The sequence below is a fragment of the Chelonoidis abingdonii genome, chromosome 4, assembly GCF_003597395.2.
Source record: "Chelonoidis abingdonii isolate Lonesome George chromosome 4, CheloAbing_2.0, whole genome shotgun sequence".
Lineage (NCBI taxonomy): Eukaryota > Metazoa > Chordata > Testudines > Testudinidae > Chelonoidis > Chelonoidis abingdonii.
The window spans coordinates 89,491,829-89,508,598 of record NC_133772.1 but is presented as its reverse complement, the minus strand read 5'-3'; the positions used below and the strand labels follow the sequence as shown (position 1 = coordinate 89,508,598).

At 43.9% G+C, this 16,770-nt stretch overlaps 1 protein-coding gene across 1 annotated transcript in view; it reads right to left on the bottom strand.

The window, feature by feature from the left end:
* The window catches only part of SPTBN5 (spectrin beta, non-erythrocytic 5), a 133,569-nt gene extending 118,892 nt beyond the window's left edge, over positions 1-14,677 (bottom strand). Inside the window, exons 1-6 of the mRNA XM_032793850.2 lie at positions 14,077-14,677; positions 12,907-13,045; positions 12,492-12,727; positions 11,744-11,897; positions 10,062-10,262; positions 2,548-2,754 (exon numbers count right to left, since the gene is read on the bottom strand). Coding sequence (XP_032649741.2) covers positions 2,548-2,754; positions 10,062-10,262; positions 11,744-11,897; positions 12,492-12,727; positions 12,907-13,045; positions 14,077-14,657 — 1,518 coding nt within the window. The 5' untranslated portion in view covers positions 14,658-14,677. The remainder of the gene's footprint in view (positions 1-2,547; positions 2,755-10,061; positions 10,263-11,743; positions 11,898-12,491; positions 12,728-12,906; positions 13,046-14,076) is intronic.
* Between the last annotated feature and the right edge of the window lie 2,093 nt (positions 14,678-16,770).

Below are 16,770 nucleotides of genomic sequence, written 5' to 3'. Positions count from 1 at the left end.
GACATTGCATAGATCCATCCATAAGAGGCCCTTGCCCCAGGCTGCAGGTCTATAGGGAGCTGTAGTGTAAATGTGAAGGTAGCATGTCTACATTTTTCTTTTCAAAAACATCCACAGAATCCTAATACTTATCAGTGAGATGGGAACTCAGGCTTAGGAATGGTTCCTTCTGGTCACCATCGTCTGTGGTTCTCCCACAGGTGCCATCACTTCTGGTCATCTGCAGGAGCCTGGGACCTGAGGTTTGGGGCTAACCCTTCAGCACTGTTCAGAGGGAAACTGATCCTTTTCTTTCACCAGACCATAGAAGGGTCGGGCCAGTCCAGCTGGGTGATGTTGAGAATCAGAGGAAGTGTGGAAAATGAATCACATTGAATTTAGTACATCCCCATATCCCTGGAGTATAGCCTCAAGGGGTACTGTTTCCTGTGTCAAATCTATCATTTGTATGAGAACTGACGTAGGCGTTAAACAGAGGAGTATTTGTAGGGTTAAAGTGGTTTCAGCATCTATTGAATTATCACAGCTCCTGTACCAATCAGGGCCACTGAGGGGGAACTAGTTTGGCCCCATCCATCGTACATCACAGTATCTGTACTTGGAAATGTGGGCAGGAACTGCATGTCCAAGATTGTGTTTCCCACAAGGGGTTGGGGGTTGTTCTGGAGCATAGTGTCCCGGTGATACCCAGGCTGGCCCCTCCATACAGCCTGGGTTCACTTATTTCTTGATTCCTTGCTGGTTGAGGTCTGCAACCGGCAAAAAGTAAGAGCATGTGATTGTGCTCTGCAATAAAAGCATAAGTTATTGTGCAGTCACCGTTCGTTTTCTTCCAGGGCCAAACTTTGCAGACCAGACCAACCTGCATTGCTTCACGGGTAGGCAATGGAGCATTCAAGCCTGGTGTCTGGGTGAGGTGGCACCATGGTTTACCTCCTCTTTTCCTTTCACTTATGTAGCTGCTTGGTAACACGGAGAGAGAGGTCAATAAAAGCACTCACGCTGTTGGAGTCTGAGTGCGGACTAGCTTGTCTGTTACCTCCTCACTAAGTTCACACTGTAACAGATGCAGTTGGGCCGCCACATTCCACTCAACATCAGCCACAAGTCACTGGAACTGGGCAGCATATGAGGCAGCGGGCCCTTTTCCTAGCTTGAGCTTTCGTAGTGCAGCTTCCATTCAGCAAGTCCAATAAGGATAATTGAAAATGGCAGAAAACACCCACAGGCAGGCATTTCAGTCAGTTAACACCAGGCTGTCCTGCTCTAGCAGTGGGGAGGCCCAGCCCGGGCCCTAACAACCTGTCAGTGTATTTTCAATAGTTAGACACTTGCAGATGCAAAAATTACTGAGCACTAAGAGAGAGAACAAAGTGGGCACACTCAAGGGGCAAACCACCTCCTTAAGAGTACAAGTGAATTTCAAAAGTGTCTGGACACAAATTACATTCCTAAACTTAATCAAGGGATTTGCATATTTAGGGCTACAATTCCCTGTCAATAATGTAATAATTAATTTAGGGGCCAGATAACTATATTGATTAAAAACAAATGTTTCCAGAACTTGAATGGGAGCACCAAGTGCAGCCAAGCACTAGAGGTTCACTTTTATGGTCTTTAAATTATTGAACCAGCAAACAATCAACTGTTAAAAAAAATAAATCAGCATGTCTGTATTTGCCTTCACTAATCAACATCTGTGGGCTTCTGAACTTACATGCTCCCTCTACTAACAAATAATTCAGGAACGAAAAGGGAGGTTAACAAAATGATGTTCCCAGCTCTTAGTACTAATTGCAGTTGCAACAGTTGCTTATCTTGCATAGCTCATTGTCATAGGGAGAGTGTTCAGAGATAAAGAAACCTGAAAGGTAACCATCAAGGTTATGGCCAAAATAGTGAATGTGGGATTCAGACCACAGCTGAAGAGCAAATGAGTGTAACAAGACAAATCAAGAAGCAGAGGAATCAAACATGAAAACTGAATTCACCCATGATGATTACAGAAACCTCAGGTGAGAGGATTAAAGTAAGTGAAATGTTGGAGTCTGGGGAAAAGAAGGAAGGGAGGCGGTGGTGGTGTAGCATGGCCATTTGGAAGGAGAGTTGGATTCAGTAGGAAGTAAGTAATAAGGTGATTTGTCAGAGCTAGGAGAGAGATGTGATGTGGATGAACCAGTCTTGGTGCCAAAAACTGTATTTCTAGGATTCCATCAGTGATAGCCAGAGGACTGGGCTCTGACTCATGTATAATTAAGAGAATGGATTGAATCTAGGCTCTTCTGTTTGGCACAGAATTCCAACATTTCAAAAAAAACTTTGTTTTCATTCCAGTTCGGAATGAAAACTCATTTTGATCTGGAAAATCAAAACATTCCATTCCAAAAAGATTGAAGCGTCTAGATCTTATCTGCATGCTTTTTTTCAGTGAAATTTTTTCAACATTGACACATTTTCACAAAATGTTTCAATTTCACCAAATTTCCAACCAGCTCTACTAAATAAAAACAAAGGGAAGTAGAGGGAAACAGTCTCATATCCACGTACCGCAGAAGGAGCCTGCTTTGCTACAATACAAGCTTGTTCTTCCAGGCGCCTTATCTCCAGGCAGTAGCCTGTGATCTCCTTCTCCAGTCGCAAGTGGCGGTGTAGCAAGGCTTCTGCACTGGACTCATCCTTCCCATAATCTTTACTGGCCAGGAGGGGCTTCCGCTCCCGTAGCCATGAGTCTGCTTCATCAATGTCAGCAAAGTACTGAAGGGAACACAGGTTGGGAGAATGTTTAATCAAACAGCCCTAAGAGATACAGATCCAATAGTCCATCCTCTGGCAAATGGTCAACAGGCCAGTAATTCCATCAGATAACTATGAAGCTAATCATAACACATACACAGATCATATAAGCAGGACCATTACACATCAGATAGCTCTTTCTTTAGAAACCCCAATTATACCGTATTTCAGCATCACACTTAGCACCAATATGGTTCACAGAATCACAATTAAATAAATTAGTCCCAAATATTTCCTCCATAAATTTTATTAGCCAGTTTCCAAGTGAATCACTCACTAGTCAGACTTCATTACTAGACAGTAGTCAGACTTTGTCACTTAACAGAATCCATAATACACAGCATACTTTCAGACTCTAGGGATGGCCTCCAATTCCAACAGATGTTTTTCCACAAAAGTTAAAGATAGATCTTGAGGATACAGAGTAAGTTTGTGTAACAGAAAGCAGCCTTCACAAATTGCAATTCATGGGAAAAGTTTGGGTGCAATCTTATATGGCTGTAAATATAACAAGACATTAAATCATAAAAATAAGTTAAACTCCCCCTCCCCCAAAAGCTGGGGGAGAGACTAAGCGATAACAATGTTAAAACTGCTAGAAACAGGAAATAATTCAGTGTTTGTCAAACCAAAGAGAACAAAATCTGTTAAGGAAGGAAATGTTCAAGCTTCTGTGTGAATATGGCAGGGAATGAAAAGGACAGGGAAAACATTATTACTGGGTAATCTGAGATACTATAGTGTGATTAGTAAATGATGATTTTATAGTGGCTTTTTGAATGTGTGCATTTGTGTATTTAAATCAGAAATGGAACTAAACCAAAGTTCTAGTTCTAACTGTAGTAGGAAGAGGGCCTGAGACATAAGCCCTTGTATCAGAGGCCTGGTATGAAGCCTGAGGCCTGAGCTAAAGTAATGGTTAAATCTTTGCTGATATAAAGCAAAGCCAGGTTGTGAGCAAGAGACAGGCCTGCTCACAGAATTTGGTAAGACCAGGGCTGATATTGCAGAAACACACATTCCTAAGAAATGCTAGGCACAAAGCACTTATGCAAACACATTTCAGAAGGGTGGTACCAGAACACTTTGATACCAACACATTCCCCAGAGATAACAGGCACACGCTGACCAATCCTAAAGATAAGGTCAGGATGACAGTGTGGTAATATTCCCTCCCAGTCCCAGACCTGGACTTTAGAGTCCCCAATCTGGACCTGTCCCAAACCTGGACTTTAGCGTCCAAAATCTGGGGGCTTACCTGAAACTCCCCCAAGCTCACTACCAGCTTGGATATTCTCGCTGCCACCAGATCAGGAATTGATGGGGCCTGATCCCCCCTTTCCTCTCTCTGGTGTCCCCAACCCTCCCTTGGGGGGACACCCAGATTCCAAATCCCTTGGATGCTAAAAGCAGGGGAGAAAACCCCTTCCCCCCTCCTTCCCAGGCTTGCCTCTTGGTCTAGCCTGCGAGTATCAAGAAACCGGTTTCTCTGCTTCCCAAGAGATAAGCGTTCTCTACCCTCAGGACAATTGAGATGCAAAATACCAACAGCTTGGCTTTGCCTTTCCCCGTGCCTGCCTTCCCGTGAGGGACAGCAATACCTGATACAGAGGTGATTCTTTTTCTCTTTCCCCGTAGCCTGCTCTTTCCCTGAAAGCAATAGGAAAATAGCCCACAGCCTGGCTTTCCCTTCCCTTTGCCTCCCTAGAAAAAGAAACTTCCACACGTTTTAAAAGAAAAGTTTATATAAAAAAGAAAGAAAATATAAAACAATAATCTTGCATTAAGAAACTCAATACAGGCTCTTGCTTATAAGAAAATATGAAGAAACAGTCTGATTTAAAAGATAGCCCGATTAAACCAGTCCAACCAATCCACATACATGTAAATACAACCCAAAGCTCCTCATAGCCGAATTGCTTGGGGTTCCTTTGTACTCACAGATGTGTAGGAGACACTTGGAGATAAGATGCAGTTAGGAGGAAGCTTGTTAACTCACAGCCGAGAAAACAACAAAAGACACAGCCATCCACATCTATTCGTACAACCCAAAGCTCCTCATAGCCGAATTGCTTTGGGGTTCCTTTGTACTCACAGACTTTTGGTATAATATTTGAAATAAGAAGGAGTTAGGAGGAAACCTTGTTTACTCACAGCCGAGAAAACAAAAAAGACCCCCCGAGTATACAAATTCCCGCCCCTGACTTTAAACAATCCAGTTCTCTGATTGGTCCTCTGGTCAGGTGTTGGTTACCCTTTCCAGGTAAAAGAAACTTAACCCTTACCTTACCTATCTATTTATGACACGCCCCCCAAATCACCGACAGTAGAAAGTTTCACTGGAGGTGATTTCTACCTAGAACTTAAACTAAACAGAGGAATACAACACATGCACATAGAAATAAAAGCATGCAAAGTACAAGACTTCAACATCTCAGGAAAAGTTTTAACCAGTGCAAAGCTGCAAATGTGCCACTTTAGCGCAGCATGGTCAGTTGAAGCCACTTTAGCGCAGCATGGAAGTTTGTAGCTGGAACCGCCGTCCCCAAACATATGGGGCGTAGCTTTTCCAGGGCGTACACAATGGCATAGCATTCCTTTTCACTGACTGACCAGTATCTGAGGGCCCACCGACCCTGGCGAAAATGTCTGTTAGGGCCTGGCACACTGCTTTAGCTGTGGTGTTACCTAGAGCATTGCTTCTGGCCATCGGGTAGCAAAGTCCACGAAAAATCAGTACGTACTGCTTTCCCTGGGTGTCTTTTTGGAAAAGGACCCAGAATATCCACAGCTACTTGCTGAAATGGGACCTCAATTATGGGGAGTGGCTGGAGAGGGGCCCGGACCAGATCTTGAGGCTTTGCCACTGTTTGGCCCACCTCACAAGACTGGACATACTGGGCAACTTCCTTGCCCATCCCCTCCCAGTAGAAGGATTTTTTCCAACCTGTCTTTGGTCTGTTTACCCCAGCATGACCACTGGGATGATCATGGGCTAAGCTTAAGAGCTTCCCCTGTATTTAGTTGGAACCACCAACCGTTTGCGCGGCTGCCATTTCCTGGCGTCCACCAGAAAGAAGTTTCCTTGTATAAAAGTCTTGGTCTATAACAAACCGGGATCGGTCAGAAGAGCTGAGAGGCGGTGGGTTGCTCCGTGCCGCCACCCAAGCTTCTGAAGGCTGTCATCTGCTTCCTGCTCAGTCTGGAACTGTTCCCTTGAAGCTGGGGACACCAGTTCTTCCTCAGACTGGGGACTTGGGCTTGGTCCCTCTGGAAGTGATGTAGATGATGGGGTTGTTTCTGTCGCTGGTGTACCGCTGTCCGCTGGTGCACCTGGTGTATTTCAGGCTCTGCCTGAGCCTCTTTGGTATGGTTGTTTGTTGCTTCTGCCAGTTCAGGCTCGTTGGTCCCTTCTGGCGTTGGGATTGAAGAGGTGCTTGCTTGGCACTTGCTTGTGCTGGTGCTGGTTGCTGTTCCAGTTCCGGGTCTGGGACTGGAGGTGTTGTGGCTGGTTCAGCCGTTGACATGGGATCCGGGTCCACTACCTCAGTCTGGGTGTCTGGTAGCACAGACAGGTTGTCTGTGTCCTCACCTGCTTTGTAGTTGGGAAATTTTCTGTGCGGTTGAACCACAACTGGGTGTCGGAGGGTTAGGATTTGGTTGGAGCCTTTTGCCTAGCCCGCACCATCTAATTCAAGGCTTTCTCTGTTTGTGAGCCTCTCTCTTCAGTTGGTTTCTCCCTCTGGATCTATCTGTCTTCTGTGGCTGCCTCTTCTTCTTTGTTTTTCTTGGTGCCCTTCCATTTTTGAAGTGTCTTTCGTGATCTCTTTTTTGGCTTCTTGAATCTGCCTTTTTGGCTTCTTGTTCTCTTCTTGTGAGTTCTCCTGGGCTTCTTGTTTAGCTTCTTTAGTTCCAGCTGTCTCCTATGTTTATTTTCGTCGTCTAGGGCTTGTTGCCGGGCTCTTTCCTTTTTCTGCTCTTCTTTGGAACTCATGGTTCTGTTTTCTTGTGTTGGAGTGCCCTCTGGTGTTTGTTGTCTGAATTGCTGGCTTTCTGCCTCCTGAGATTTGCCTAGCAACTGCTTTGACTTGCTCTAGCTCTGTTTGATGGTTCAATTGAACCTAACAAAAGCTACTGTATTCACCTGTGTGCGTTTGCTGGCTGGGTACTTAAGTTCCAATTGTTTAACAAAAGATCTGTAATGGGTTTCTTAATGACTTAAAAAAAATGCAAGCTGCTAAGAGCAAGCAGGAAAAAAAAAGCAAGCTGCTACAGCAAGCTGAAAAAAAAATGAAAAATTTTTCTCTCTAGCACTTTAAAACCAATCTTTTTCTCACTGCTACTGTGTGTGATTGCTAGCAAGCACTGTGAAGGGGAATGCTATTGTTTAACCAACTAGCTTAATGGCTGTGTGAATGAGCCTACTAAAAATGCGAACTGCTGAAACAGGCAGGAAAAAAAAATTTTTCTCTGTCTGCCTTTAAAAACCCAATTTCTTCTCCTGCTAATCCCTAGCAGGAAAAAAAAACTAAGGTAGCTACTGGTTTTTTGGATTTTTACATCCCACCTGCTGCTCACCATGTGGTAATCTAGCCTCCCAGTCCCAGACCTGGACTTTAGCGTCCACAATCTGGTCCTGTCCCAAACCTGGACTTTTGCGTCCAAAATCTGGGGGCTTACCTGAAACTCCCCCAAGCTCACTACCAGCTTGGATATCTCGCTGCCACCAGATCAGGAATTGATGGGGCCTGATCCCCCCTTTCCTCTCTCTGGTGTCCCCAACCCTTCCTTGGGGGACACCCAGATTCCAATCCCTTGGATGCTAAAAGCAGGGGAGAAAACTCCCTCCCCCCTCCTTCCAGGCTTGCCTCTTGGTCTAGCCTGGAGTATCAAGAAACCGGTTTCTCTGCTTCCCAAGAGATAAGCTTTCTCTGCCCTCAGGACAATTGAGATGCAAAAGCCAACAGCTTTGCTTTCCCGTGCCTGCCTTCCAGTGAGGGAGACAGTACCTGATACAGAGAACAGATTCTTTTCTCTCTTTCCCCGTAGCCTGCTCTTTCCCTGAAAGCAATAGGAAAATAGCCACAGCCTGGCTTTCCCTTCCCCCTTTGCCTATTTGAAATAAGAAGGAGTTAGGAGGAAACCTTGTTTACTCACAGCCGAGAAAACAAAAAAAGACCCCGAGTATACAAATTCCCGCCCCTGACTTTAAACAATCCAGTTCTCTGATTGGTCCTCTGGTCAGGTGTTTGCTTACTCTTTCCAGGTAAAAGAAACTTAACTCTTACCTTACCTATCTATTTATGACAGACAGCATGATGAATAGAGATGTTTTGATAGAACCAACATATACAAGGTAATGGGTGTTACCTAGATATGGCAGAGGGAGGCACCTAGCCACATCAGAGGGGCTATACATAACTTGTTTATATTGGTGTATCAAGATGTATCTCAAAGGGAGTGTCTTTGGCTGGCCTTGGAGACAGGGGCTGCTCCAGGCCCCAGCATGCCAAGCATGTGCGTGGGGCAGCGTGCCGTGGGGGGCGCTCTGCCAGTCGCCGGGAGGGCGGCTCTGGTGGACCTCCCACAGGCGTGTGAATGCCTGTGGGAGGTCCACCGGAGCCGCCTCCCGCCCTCCCGGAAACCGGCAGAGTGCCCCCACACGGCACGCCACACTGCTTGGGGCGGCGAAATATCTAGAGCCACCCCTGCTTAGGGATAATGGAAAGTCCCGCTATTAACTGAGCTAGTCCATTGCAATGGGCATACAATGTGTTAGTGTACCTGTAACCATTGAGCCAGGCCATTAGCATCATGCTTCGTTGACAATAAACCTCCCAAAGTGCCTTTGCTACAAACTGAGTTTGTAGTTATTGGGCAGTTCGACTGAGGTCTGCTGTGCCAACTATCTGTGCAGAGCTGGGACAGCATACAGAGAACACACACACGCAGCCAAATGAACATCTAACAACACTAATCACTCTTCATACTTTGGGGAAACTCCAATCAGGATCCAAGCTTTGTGGCCTGATATTTCTTTTTTATGGGACAGATTTTCAAAGGCACAAATGGCAGCTAGACCTATACCTCCCATTTGAGTTTGGTACCTAACTGCCACTGTGCCTTTGAAAAATCCCCCCATACTTCATTCAGTTGAGGCTCCTCAGGAGGAACTTTCATCCATTGGATGATGTTCACAATGAATTTCTCACATGTTGTGTATCCAGCACATCCTTGCTGAGCAGCAGTATGGCACTGAAGGTACAACTATTGAATGAAGTTAGCAATGTAACTATCCCAGATGGCATTATGCCAGGTAGAGCAGAGTGGCTACAGCAATGCTGAATCAAAAACAAATACAGCAGGCAAAATTCTAATGCACCATAAAATCTGTCTTTTGGAGATTTTTTGTAAAACAGAAGAATTCTCACCCTATCAACACAGATCAATTGATGGGAGCAGACCCACAGCCAGTCAGAAAAAATGCTTTCTGGGAGCCACACAGGGAAAAAGACCCTCCTACTTAACCATTATCAGCAGCCTGGATGGGCTGGTGGCTTGACTCTTTGTTAGGCCATTTCACGGATAGAATGGGGGAATCTATGAGTTCTGAACTGGGACTGATCCTGCTATTTTCTACAGAAAAAGAGTGTCAGACAGTCACCCTGGTCTCACCCACTAGGAAGCTGATTTACACACCAGTTTTTCCCCCCCAGTTATTTAACTCTAGTATTTCTAACTGAGAATGAAGGTCAATATGTGTGTTCTCGACTAGCTATGTACCACTGCCCTCTGTTGACTGGTTTGCAGAAGAGATGAGTCTGATCTCAAATGGTAGGAGCCTTCAGAGTAGAAGGTCAAAGTTTCCCTCCCAGTGCTCCACACATGCAGAATAGCTGGCAGCCATAAAGTCTATATGTATCAATTATTATGCTAAAGAACAAGGAAAGCAGAATCTGGAATATAGTGTACAATACAGTAACCAAATGAAAATAGAGTCAGCAGTTATGATACACAGCTGGTGTCTGCCTGCAGAAGACCAGAATGACTTGTGAGATACACAAAGTGAGAGACACAGCACTCTGATAAAAAAAAAATTGATTAATATCATGTGAGTTGAAAGCTATATTGTTTCATCCCAGCAAAGCTTACTGCTTCCAGACCCTTCTTGTGTTCCTTACATAAACCCCAATCTGGTGACCCAAGCAGAAATGGAATGAGTTCATGTTCTTTCTGTTACAAAATGCAAAACCTGCAGCCTTGTTTACCTGTTTGATTAAAGCAGCTGCCTGCAGACGGATTTTACGACTGGTCATCTCGTCTTGGAGCTGTTGCCACAGTTTCTGGAGGCTGTCTGTCTGCATCTGGATATCCCTCTGGTTTGAGTGGTTTGTTTGACTTAGCTCCCAGCCCTTCCTCATTGTATTGGAACAAATCGCCTTGTGGGAGTTGCACTCGACTTCTAGAGCCTGCCAAATAAAGTGACATGATAATAAGTAGTGGAGACTTACAAGCCCAAGGAACTGGCCTGTCCCAGGAAAACGGTGGCTTTTTCCCATTGCCAAACTCTTCTGTCAGCTACGATAAAACTAACGTGTAATGATTCTGTTTTCCCTCCATTCTGACACTGTCCCTTTCTCCATAGATAACACTGTCCTTTGAACCCTGATACCCTTTTTTCACTCACCCAGTTATTGTAGTCATTGAGATACTTCCCTTCCCCATTCCAGCAGCATATTATATATGATGGTCTCTGGGGGAGATTTTTGTCATCCATTGAGTAGGCCTTATGTCTTCCACTCTCAATACACACTCACCCTCTCTCACACATGTCTCTAGAGATCTTATGGTTCATGGCCCTGCTCTCATGCCTTTACTGTTGACGTCCTAATTATAAAGAGCCGCATGTAGGAAATTACTGTTTAAATTCTGTCACTGTCTTTTTAAGTCTTCAGGTCTGTTTGCCACAGTGATTTCTCTTCATCAACAAGATGGAACTTCATGAAACTAAGCTTTTCTCCCCAACCTGTGTCCAGTTCATAGGGAGAGCTGGCAGCAAATTTCTGGGAGGCCCCAGCAATGTTATTCTAGAGTTTCCCATGCCTCTTTTCTTTACCACAGCTCAATCCCTTCCCCTTCATTCATGGCATGTCTACTGTGGAAGTGGAGAAAGGGATAAAGAGAATTTGAACATAGATATCTTAGTCTCTAGGAATAAAGCAAGAGTCAGGCTATCAAAGTCAGGCTGATTCTGACTCTAATAACGTGAGACTTGAAGGCAGGGCCTAGGCAATTGGAAAGCGAATGGGAACAGACTGTAAGAGATACTGTTTTGACCTTGTGTTAAATAAGAATGGAATGTAGACAGTGGCAGAAATTAATTAAAAAAAAGTGAAATATCAGGAAAAAAATACATATGACAAAATGCAGCTGTTGCTCATTATTGCATGTAACAAAAGGTATAAAATCTTGCTCTAATTGTTTATCTAGTGGAGACCTGCCTCAGGAAGGGAAACCCTGACCGTGTGTACTTTCCCATGCATACTTTCCCATGCATATTGCAATTGCTCATAATAAAGCTGCCTCTGGCTTGTTGCTTCAAACTCAAAATAAAAATACTGTTTCTTCCACACTACTCTACTTATTCTCCCCGTGTACCACATTTGGGAAGGGTGAGTAGACAAGAACCATCTCCTTCTCCCATCCATCAAAGCGGCCTAATGGATAGCACACTGAGCTTCACTCTGCTTGTTCTGCACATCCACAATCCCATATTAAACATAGAACTATCCCTCATTGGGAGGGATCCCTAAGCTGAATGATTTCCCAGATTCCAAAAGCCAGCCAAACCCTTAATTTGAGGCATAAATGCTCTTACAATTGATTTAGATAAATTATGAAAGACTAGATTCAGTATGGAGAACAGAAACCAGTCAACAAAATACTGTACCTTGTGCTTCTGAATGGAGGCAGTAATCTGACTGAGATCTCGTCCTAATATTGCTGTCCTCACTAGCTGCCATTTCTCAGAGATCCATGACTCTTCTTCCTGACAGTCATGGAAAAACTCAAAAAGCTTCAACGCCTCCTGTAGCTGGGATTGTCTAACATAAGGCAACAAGCAATATAGCTTGGTCAGTGCTAGGATTTCAGGTACAATGTAGAAACAGAGAAAAGATTATAATTAAAGGGCTTCAGCACTGCAGAAAATTCAGAGATTGAATTCCCATGGTACCTCCGAGTCACGGCTGAGTTATGAGTGGAGCAACACGGGGAAGCCAAAAGGAAATTCCCCTCGCAACCCAGGAGATGGAGAATCAGCCATATCAGATCCAGATCATATAGAAGCAATTAGGAATGAACTTTGGCACTGAAATTCCCTCTCAGTCCATGATAGCTGATGAGCCTTAAGATCTATGTGACGTACTGTCCCTTTAAATATTTGAGCTGTCCCCACACCCAATGCAAAGCCTCACTTTTGTGTAAGTTTCGGTTTTGAAGCCTGAACAACAAAGCCAGCACAGGGAGAACTATGGTTCTATCAGCTCCCTTTGTGATTATCTTCTCCTCTTCTGGATCTGTTATATCTTTATATGTGGAGAAATGAGAGATTCTAGATTCTGGACCTCCCATTATCTCTGTTTTAAAAGGACCCACCATTCTAATCAGAAAGAGCTGGACCATTAAGAGAGCCTTACCGGGATTTGCTGAGAGCCACGAGGTTTTGGTACAGCTGATGAAGCATCCGAGCTTTGGCATGAAGCATATCTGACTTGATTGCTTTGCCCTTGGTGGCCTCTGCTGTCCTTTGGGTGATGATGTACCTCACCCTATCATCATAGGAAGTGATCTGGAAGTCAACCAAATTGTGCTTCTGCAACAAATCTACTACCTCCAAGAGCTGCTTCCCGTAATCCTGAGATATCACTAGTGCCTGAAAACCAAAAGTGAGAAATTATCAGCACTATGACCTCATCTTCTCCTATGTGTGTGCAGACAATGCCATCTAGGGATCTAACTGTCACTGGAATACAGTGTCTGCTGCAATTACTTATATTGGTAGTGGTGCAAATTGTGTGCACAGCCCACATTCTGATGGAGAGGGGTTGGTACCTGCAGTCTTTTGATTTCCTCTGTAATGGTATCAATGTCCCTCAGAAGGCCCAGAGTTTCCTGCATTGCTCCGAGAGAGTGTTTCTGTCTCTGGAGCTGCTCCAGTAGATCCTGCCACTGTTGAGAAATGTCCTCTTGCCTGTAAAGAAGGGAGGAGACAGGACTAACTCATCCACAAGGATCTGATGCTTTGGACAGCATGGGGAAAGACCCTGTTGACACATGGGGCTTGCAATTTTAGAGGAGTTAAATGAAACCTAGGGTTCCTAAAGTCAGACACAGTGTATGTGTCATCTAATGAAGCATACACTGGTCTTATGGCTCAGTACACTAAATCCTATCGGTGAATATGGTCCTGGGAAACATATTTTGGTTAATATGTAAATCATCATTAATCTTGTTTGAGGGACTATTGTGTATGGATTCTCATATCTGATGTCCCATGTCCTTTTAGCCTGTAATAATACATAGGTATGAAGAAAGGAATGGACCCTTAAATGACTCAGATTAGATAAAAATTAATTCAAACCATACCTCAAATCAAAACCAAAACTTCTGTGGAGTTTGGTTAAGTATTTTATTATTTTCACACGTTTCTGGCTTTGGTTGAGTCTAGAAAAAACAAGTACTGAAATACCACTGAAAAGGTTGTTCTTGGGGTATTTCCATGAAGTCCCAAACCAGGAATTACTGATCATGTTAGAAGTACTGATCTCACAACATTTATAGCCCAATTTGGGAACTGGGGGGGCATCAGAAGATTTGTGGCTATCTATCTGAACCTCTCAAACCACTCACTAAAAGAGATATGTGATGGGTTGGCTGAAAATATTCTACTGAAACTTTCTTTTGATGGAAGACTGGGTTTTCAATAAAACAAACATTTCACATTAAGTGTCAGCTTTCCTCGAAATGTTTGTATTTTTATCAGCCAATGTTTGTTCCCCAGTTTTTGAGGTTCTTTTTTCAACAAAAAGTTAAAATTTTAATGAAAATTAAACATTTTGCCTTTTCATTTACATTTTTTTGGGGTGAGAGGAGGAGGGGGTATCTGACCACCTCTACTCATGTGGAATAGTGCTGTTGAACTATTCCCTTGTCTTCCACATCCACTTAATATCGTAACTTGTTTAGTCTCCATGACTGCCCATTTCCACTAGCATGACTCACTTCTTTATGATCTGGATCTTGCGATGATAGTTCTCTCGGGTTATAACAGATGCCATGTCAGCCACTGCTCTGAAGCGTTGCTCCCTGGGCAGTACATCTGCCACAATAGCTTCAAGCTTCTTAGTGGCAGCCTCCACCTTGTCTACACTCTCTGGCTGGAAGTCCTGCTTCCTGAGCACCTTCCTCATGTCCTCCAAGTAGGACTCACGCAAGGCTGCTTTCTTCAGGAACCTCTGGGCCAACTGTTCCACTCTCTCCAGCCTCTGCATCTCCCGCTGCAGCGCTTCTCCCCGGCTGTGCTCCGCTTTCTCCAAGATGACCCAGTGCTTTTCCACATTTTGCAGTGTGCTGCCTTCAGGAGGCAGATATGGCCGTTGATTGTTGGCTCTTTGCTTGGTTCTGATGTGGAAAAAGTGGGCTTCAATCATCCCCTTCTCTTGGTATTTGGAGGGCTTCTCTACCGTGCGGAAGGTCTTGAAGTTGGCCACGAGCATCCACATGTCCTGTAAGGAGTTGGGAAAGTGGCGATCGTCCAACTCTACTACTTTCTGTTTAATCCATTTCAAGAGCTCAGAGATCATCTGCTCATACTGAAACTTCAAGTCATCAATCTCCTTGAGGAAGGAAAGAATCTGAAACACAAAAATGGAAACACAAGGTGTTTAAGCAGCATGATGAAGCAAAGAGGAAGAAAACTATGTGGCATGCTCATAAACTTTGTTTAATTGGGATGCAAATGAGCTGCTGGTGTGTGGCCATCAGTACCAGGAAAGTCTATTTAACACTGCAAGCTGTCATGTCCCTCAGGTTATTTTATCAGCATGGAGATGGTTATCACATTTGAGACAAGGAGGATTCCTTCCCAGTCTAGGTTCAGTAAGAGCAGAATGATCATCCCAAAAATGTGTTAAGCAAAGGGATTAAAAGTGATTTCATGTGCCAATATTAATTTTAGTTTCTTTTAAAAAATAAGTGAATTTTGAGGCTCATATAAGCTACAGACGGTACTAGCTACTTGTGAGAGTAGGCATTATGTAGGGAAAAACTATGTAGGCTTCCTCCTAGGACTGAAAAATAAGAATTCTGTTTTCAGAATTTGTTTTTGTTCTGCATTGGAACAAAGCCAAGACCTTGCAAAACTTTTTTAAGGAAAAAAAAAAAAGCAATGAGGGAGAGGGAGTGATAGAGATTTGTGCCCTAGAATAATCAATAGGCCAGTGGTTAAGGGCCCTCACCTGAGATGTAGAAGACCCAAGTTCAACTCCTACTCTGCCTAATTTGGAGGAGGACCTTGAACCTGGGTCTCTCCCAGTCTGAGCGAATGCCCTGGCTATTCGGGGGATGGGGGGTCTTGCTTTTCCACCATGTGAAATTCCATGTGAGGCCTGAGAAAACTTCATGAAGGAAAATTTCATCAAAACATATATTTTTCCACGAAAAGTTTCAGTGAATCAGTATTTTCTGATGAAAACAACATTTTGTTGAAAACTTCCCAGCCAGTTCTACTTTCTATCCAAGGTCAGCCTGAAACACCTTTTTCCCAACTAGCAGCACTCCTGCCACTGACTCCTGAACTTGTCTTGAACAGAGACTGAAAAATGTACCACAATAAGCAGTGGTTTTGTGAGAATGGCAAATGTCAACTAGTAACAACTCTGAGACTACTTGCCGTGTTTCCTGGATTGGAATTCAGTTTTCCTGAAGTAAAAGATTTTACTCTTATCTGTAGTGAAACAGGGTGAGGGGCAAAAACCCCTTTCTATTTTATGTATACATTTTATTCCTTTTCTTTGCACCTTATATTTCTTCCTCATGCCACAGCCCTGTGTAACCCCTAAACCCGAAATGCCCCAGAGATACCATGGCTAATGTTGGCTGAAACCTGCTGCATGAAAGTTCAAACAATACAGAATGACATTCTGTGTCTCTGTTGCTCTCTGTGGAGACTCGGCACCACCTGTTTCACTCTGCAGACACTTAAATTAATAAGGAAGGTGTTGCCAAGTGAATAAAGACCTATGAGCTACACATTCTAATCTGCTTTTGCCTATCAGAAATTGTACTTGGAGAAGAGTGGCTGTCCCAGTGCTTGTAGAGGTGTGAAACAGCACTAACCTTTAGTGCAGGAAAAGCAGCCCGTGACATCAGGGCTCCCTTCTGTATGTTCTGCCATCGCACCCAGTTCTGGCTGAAGGATCCTAATAAGTGCATGGTCATTGAGTGGATGGGGGAAGGGAGATTTACCTCTCTCGATTGATTCCCTCTGCAATTCTGGTCACTCACTTAACCTCAGCTCTCAGACTGTCTTGACACATTGAGGCTTCCCTCCCCAATCCTATTAGTGAATTCAGAGCTGCCTATCTGAGGGGACTAAGGACACGAAGATATTATCGTGTGTGTGTGTGTGTTTGCGCGTGTGTGCGTATGGAGAAGGCAGAGAGGCCTATAAGAAGAAGGAAGGGGAAAAAGGGCTGAGAGGGAGAGAAAAATGTGAAACAAAAAGCAGGTAATTGCAAGGAGAAAAATAAACAATGAAAATAGAAAACACAAACAGAAAAATGAGAAAAGGAAATCAATGGAACATTTAAAAAACAGAGATAGAAATATTTATCCCAAAGCAGTTTTCCAAAATATGAAGATGTGTCCTATCTGATCCTCTGAGTTCTTATACAATTCATCTAAGTAGTGCCTATG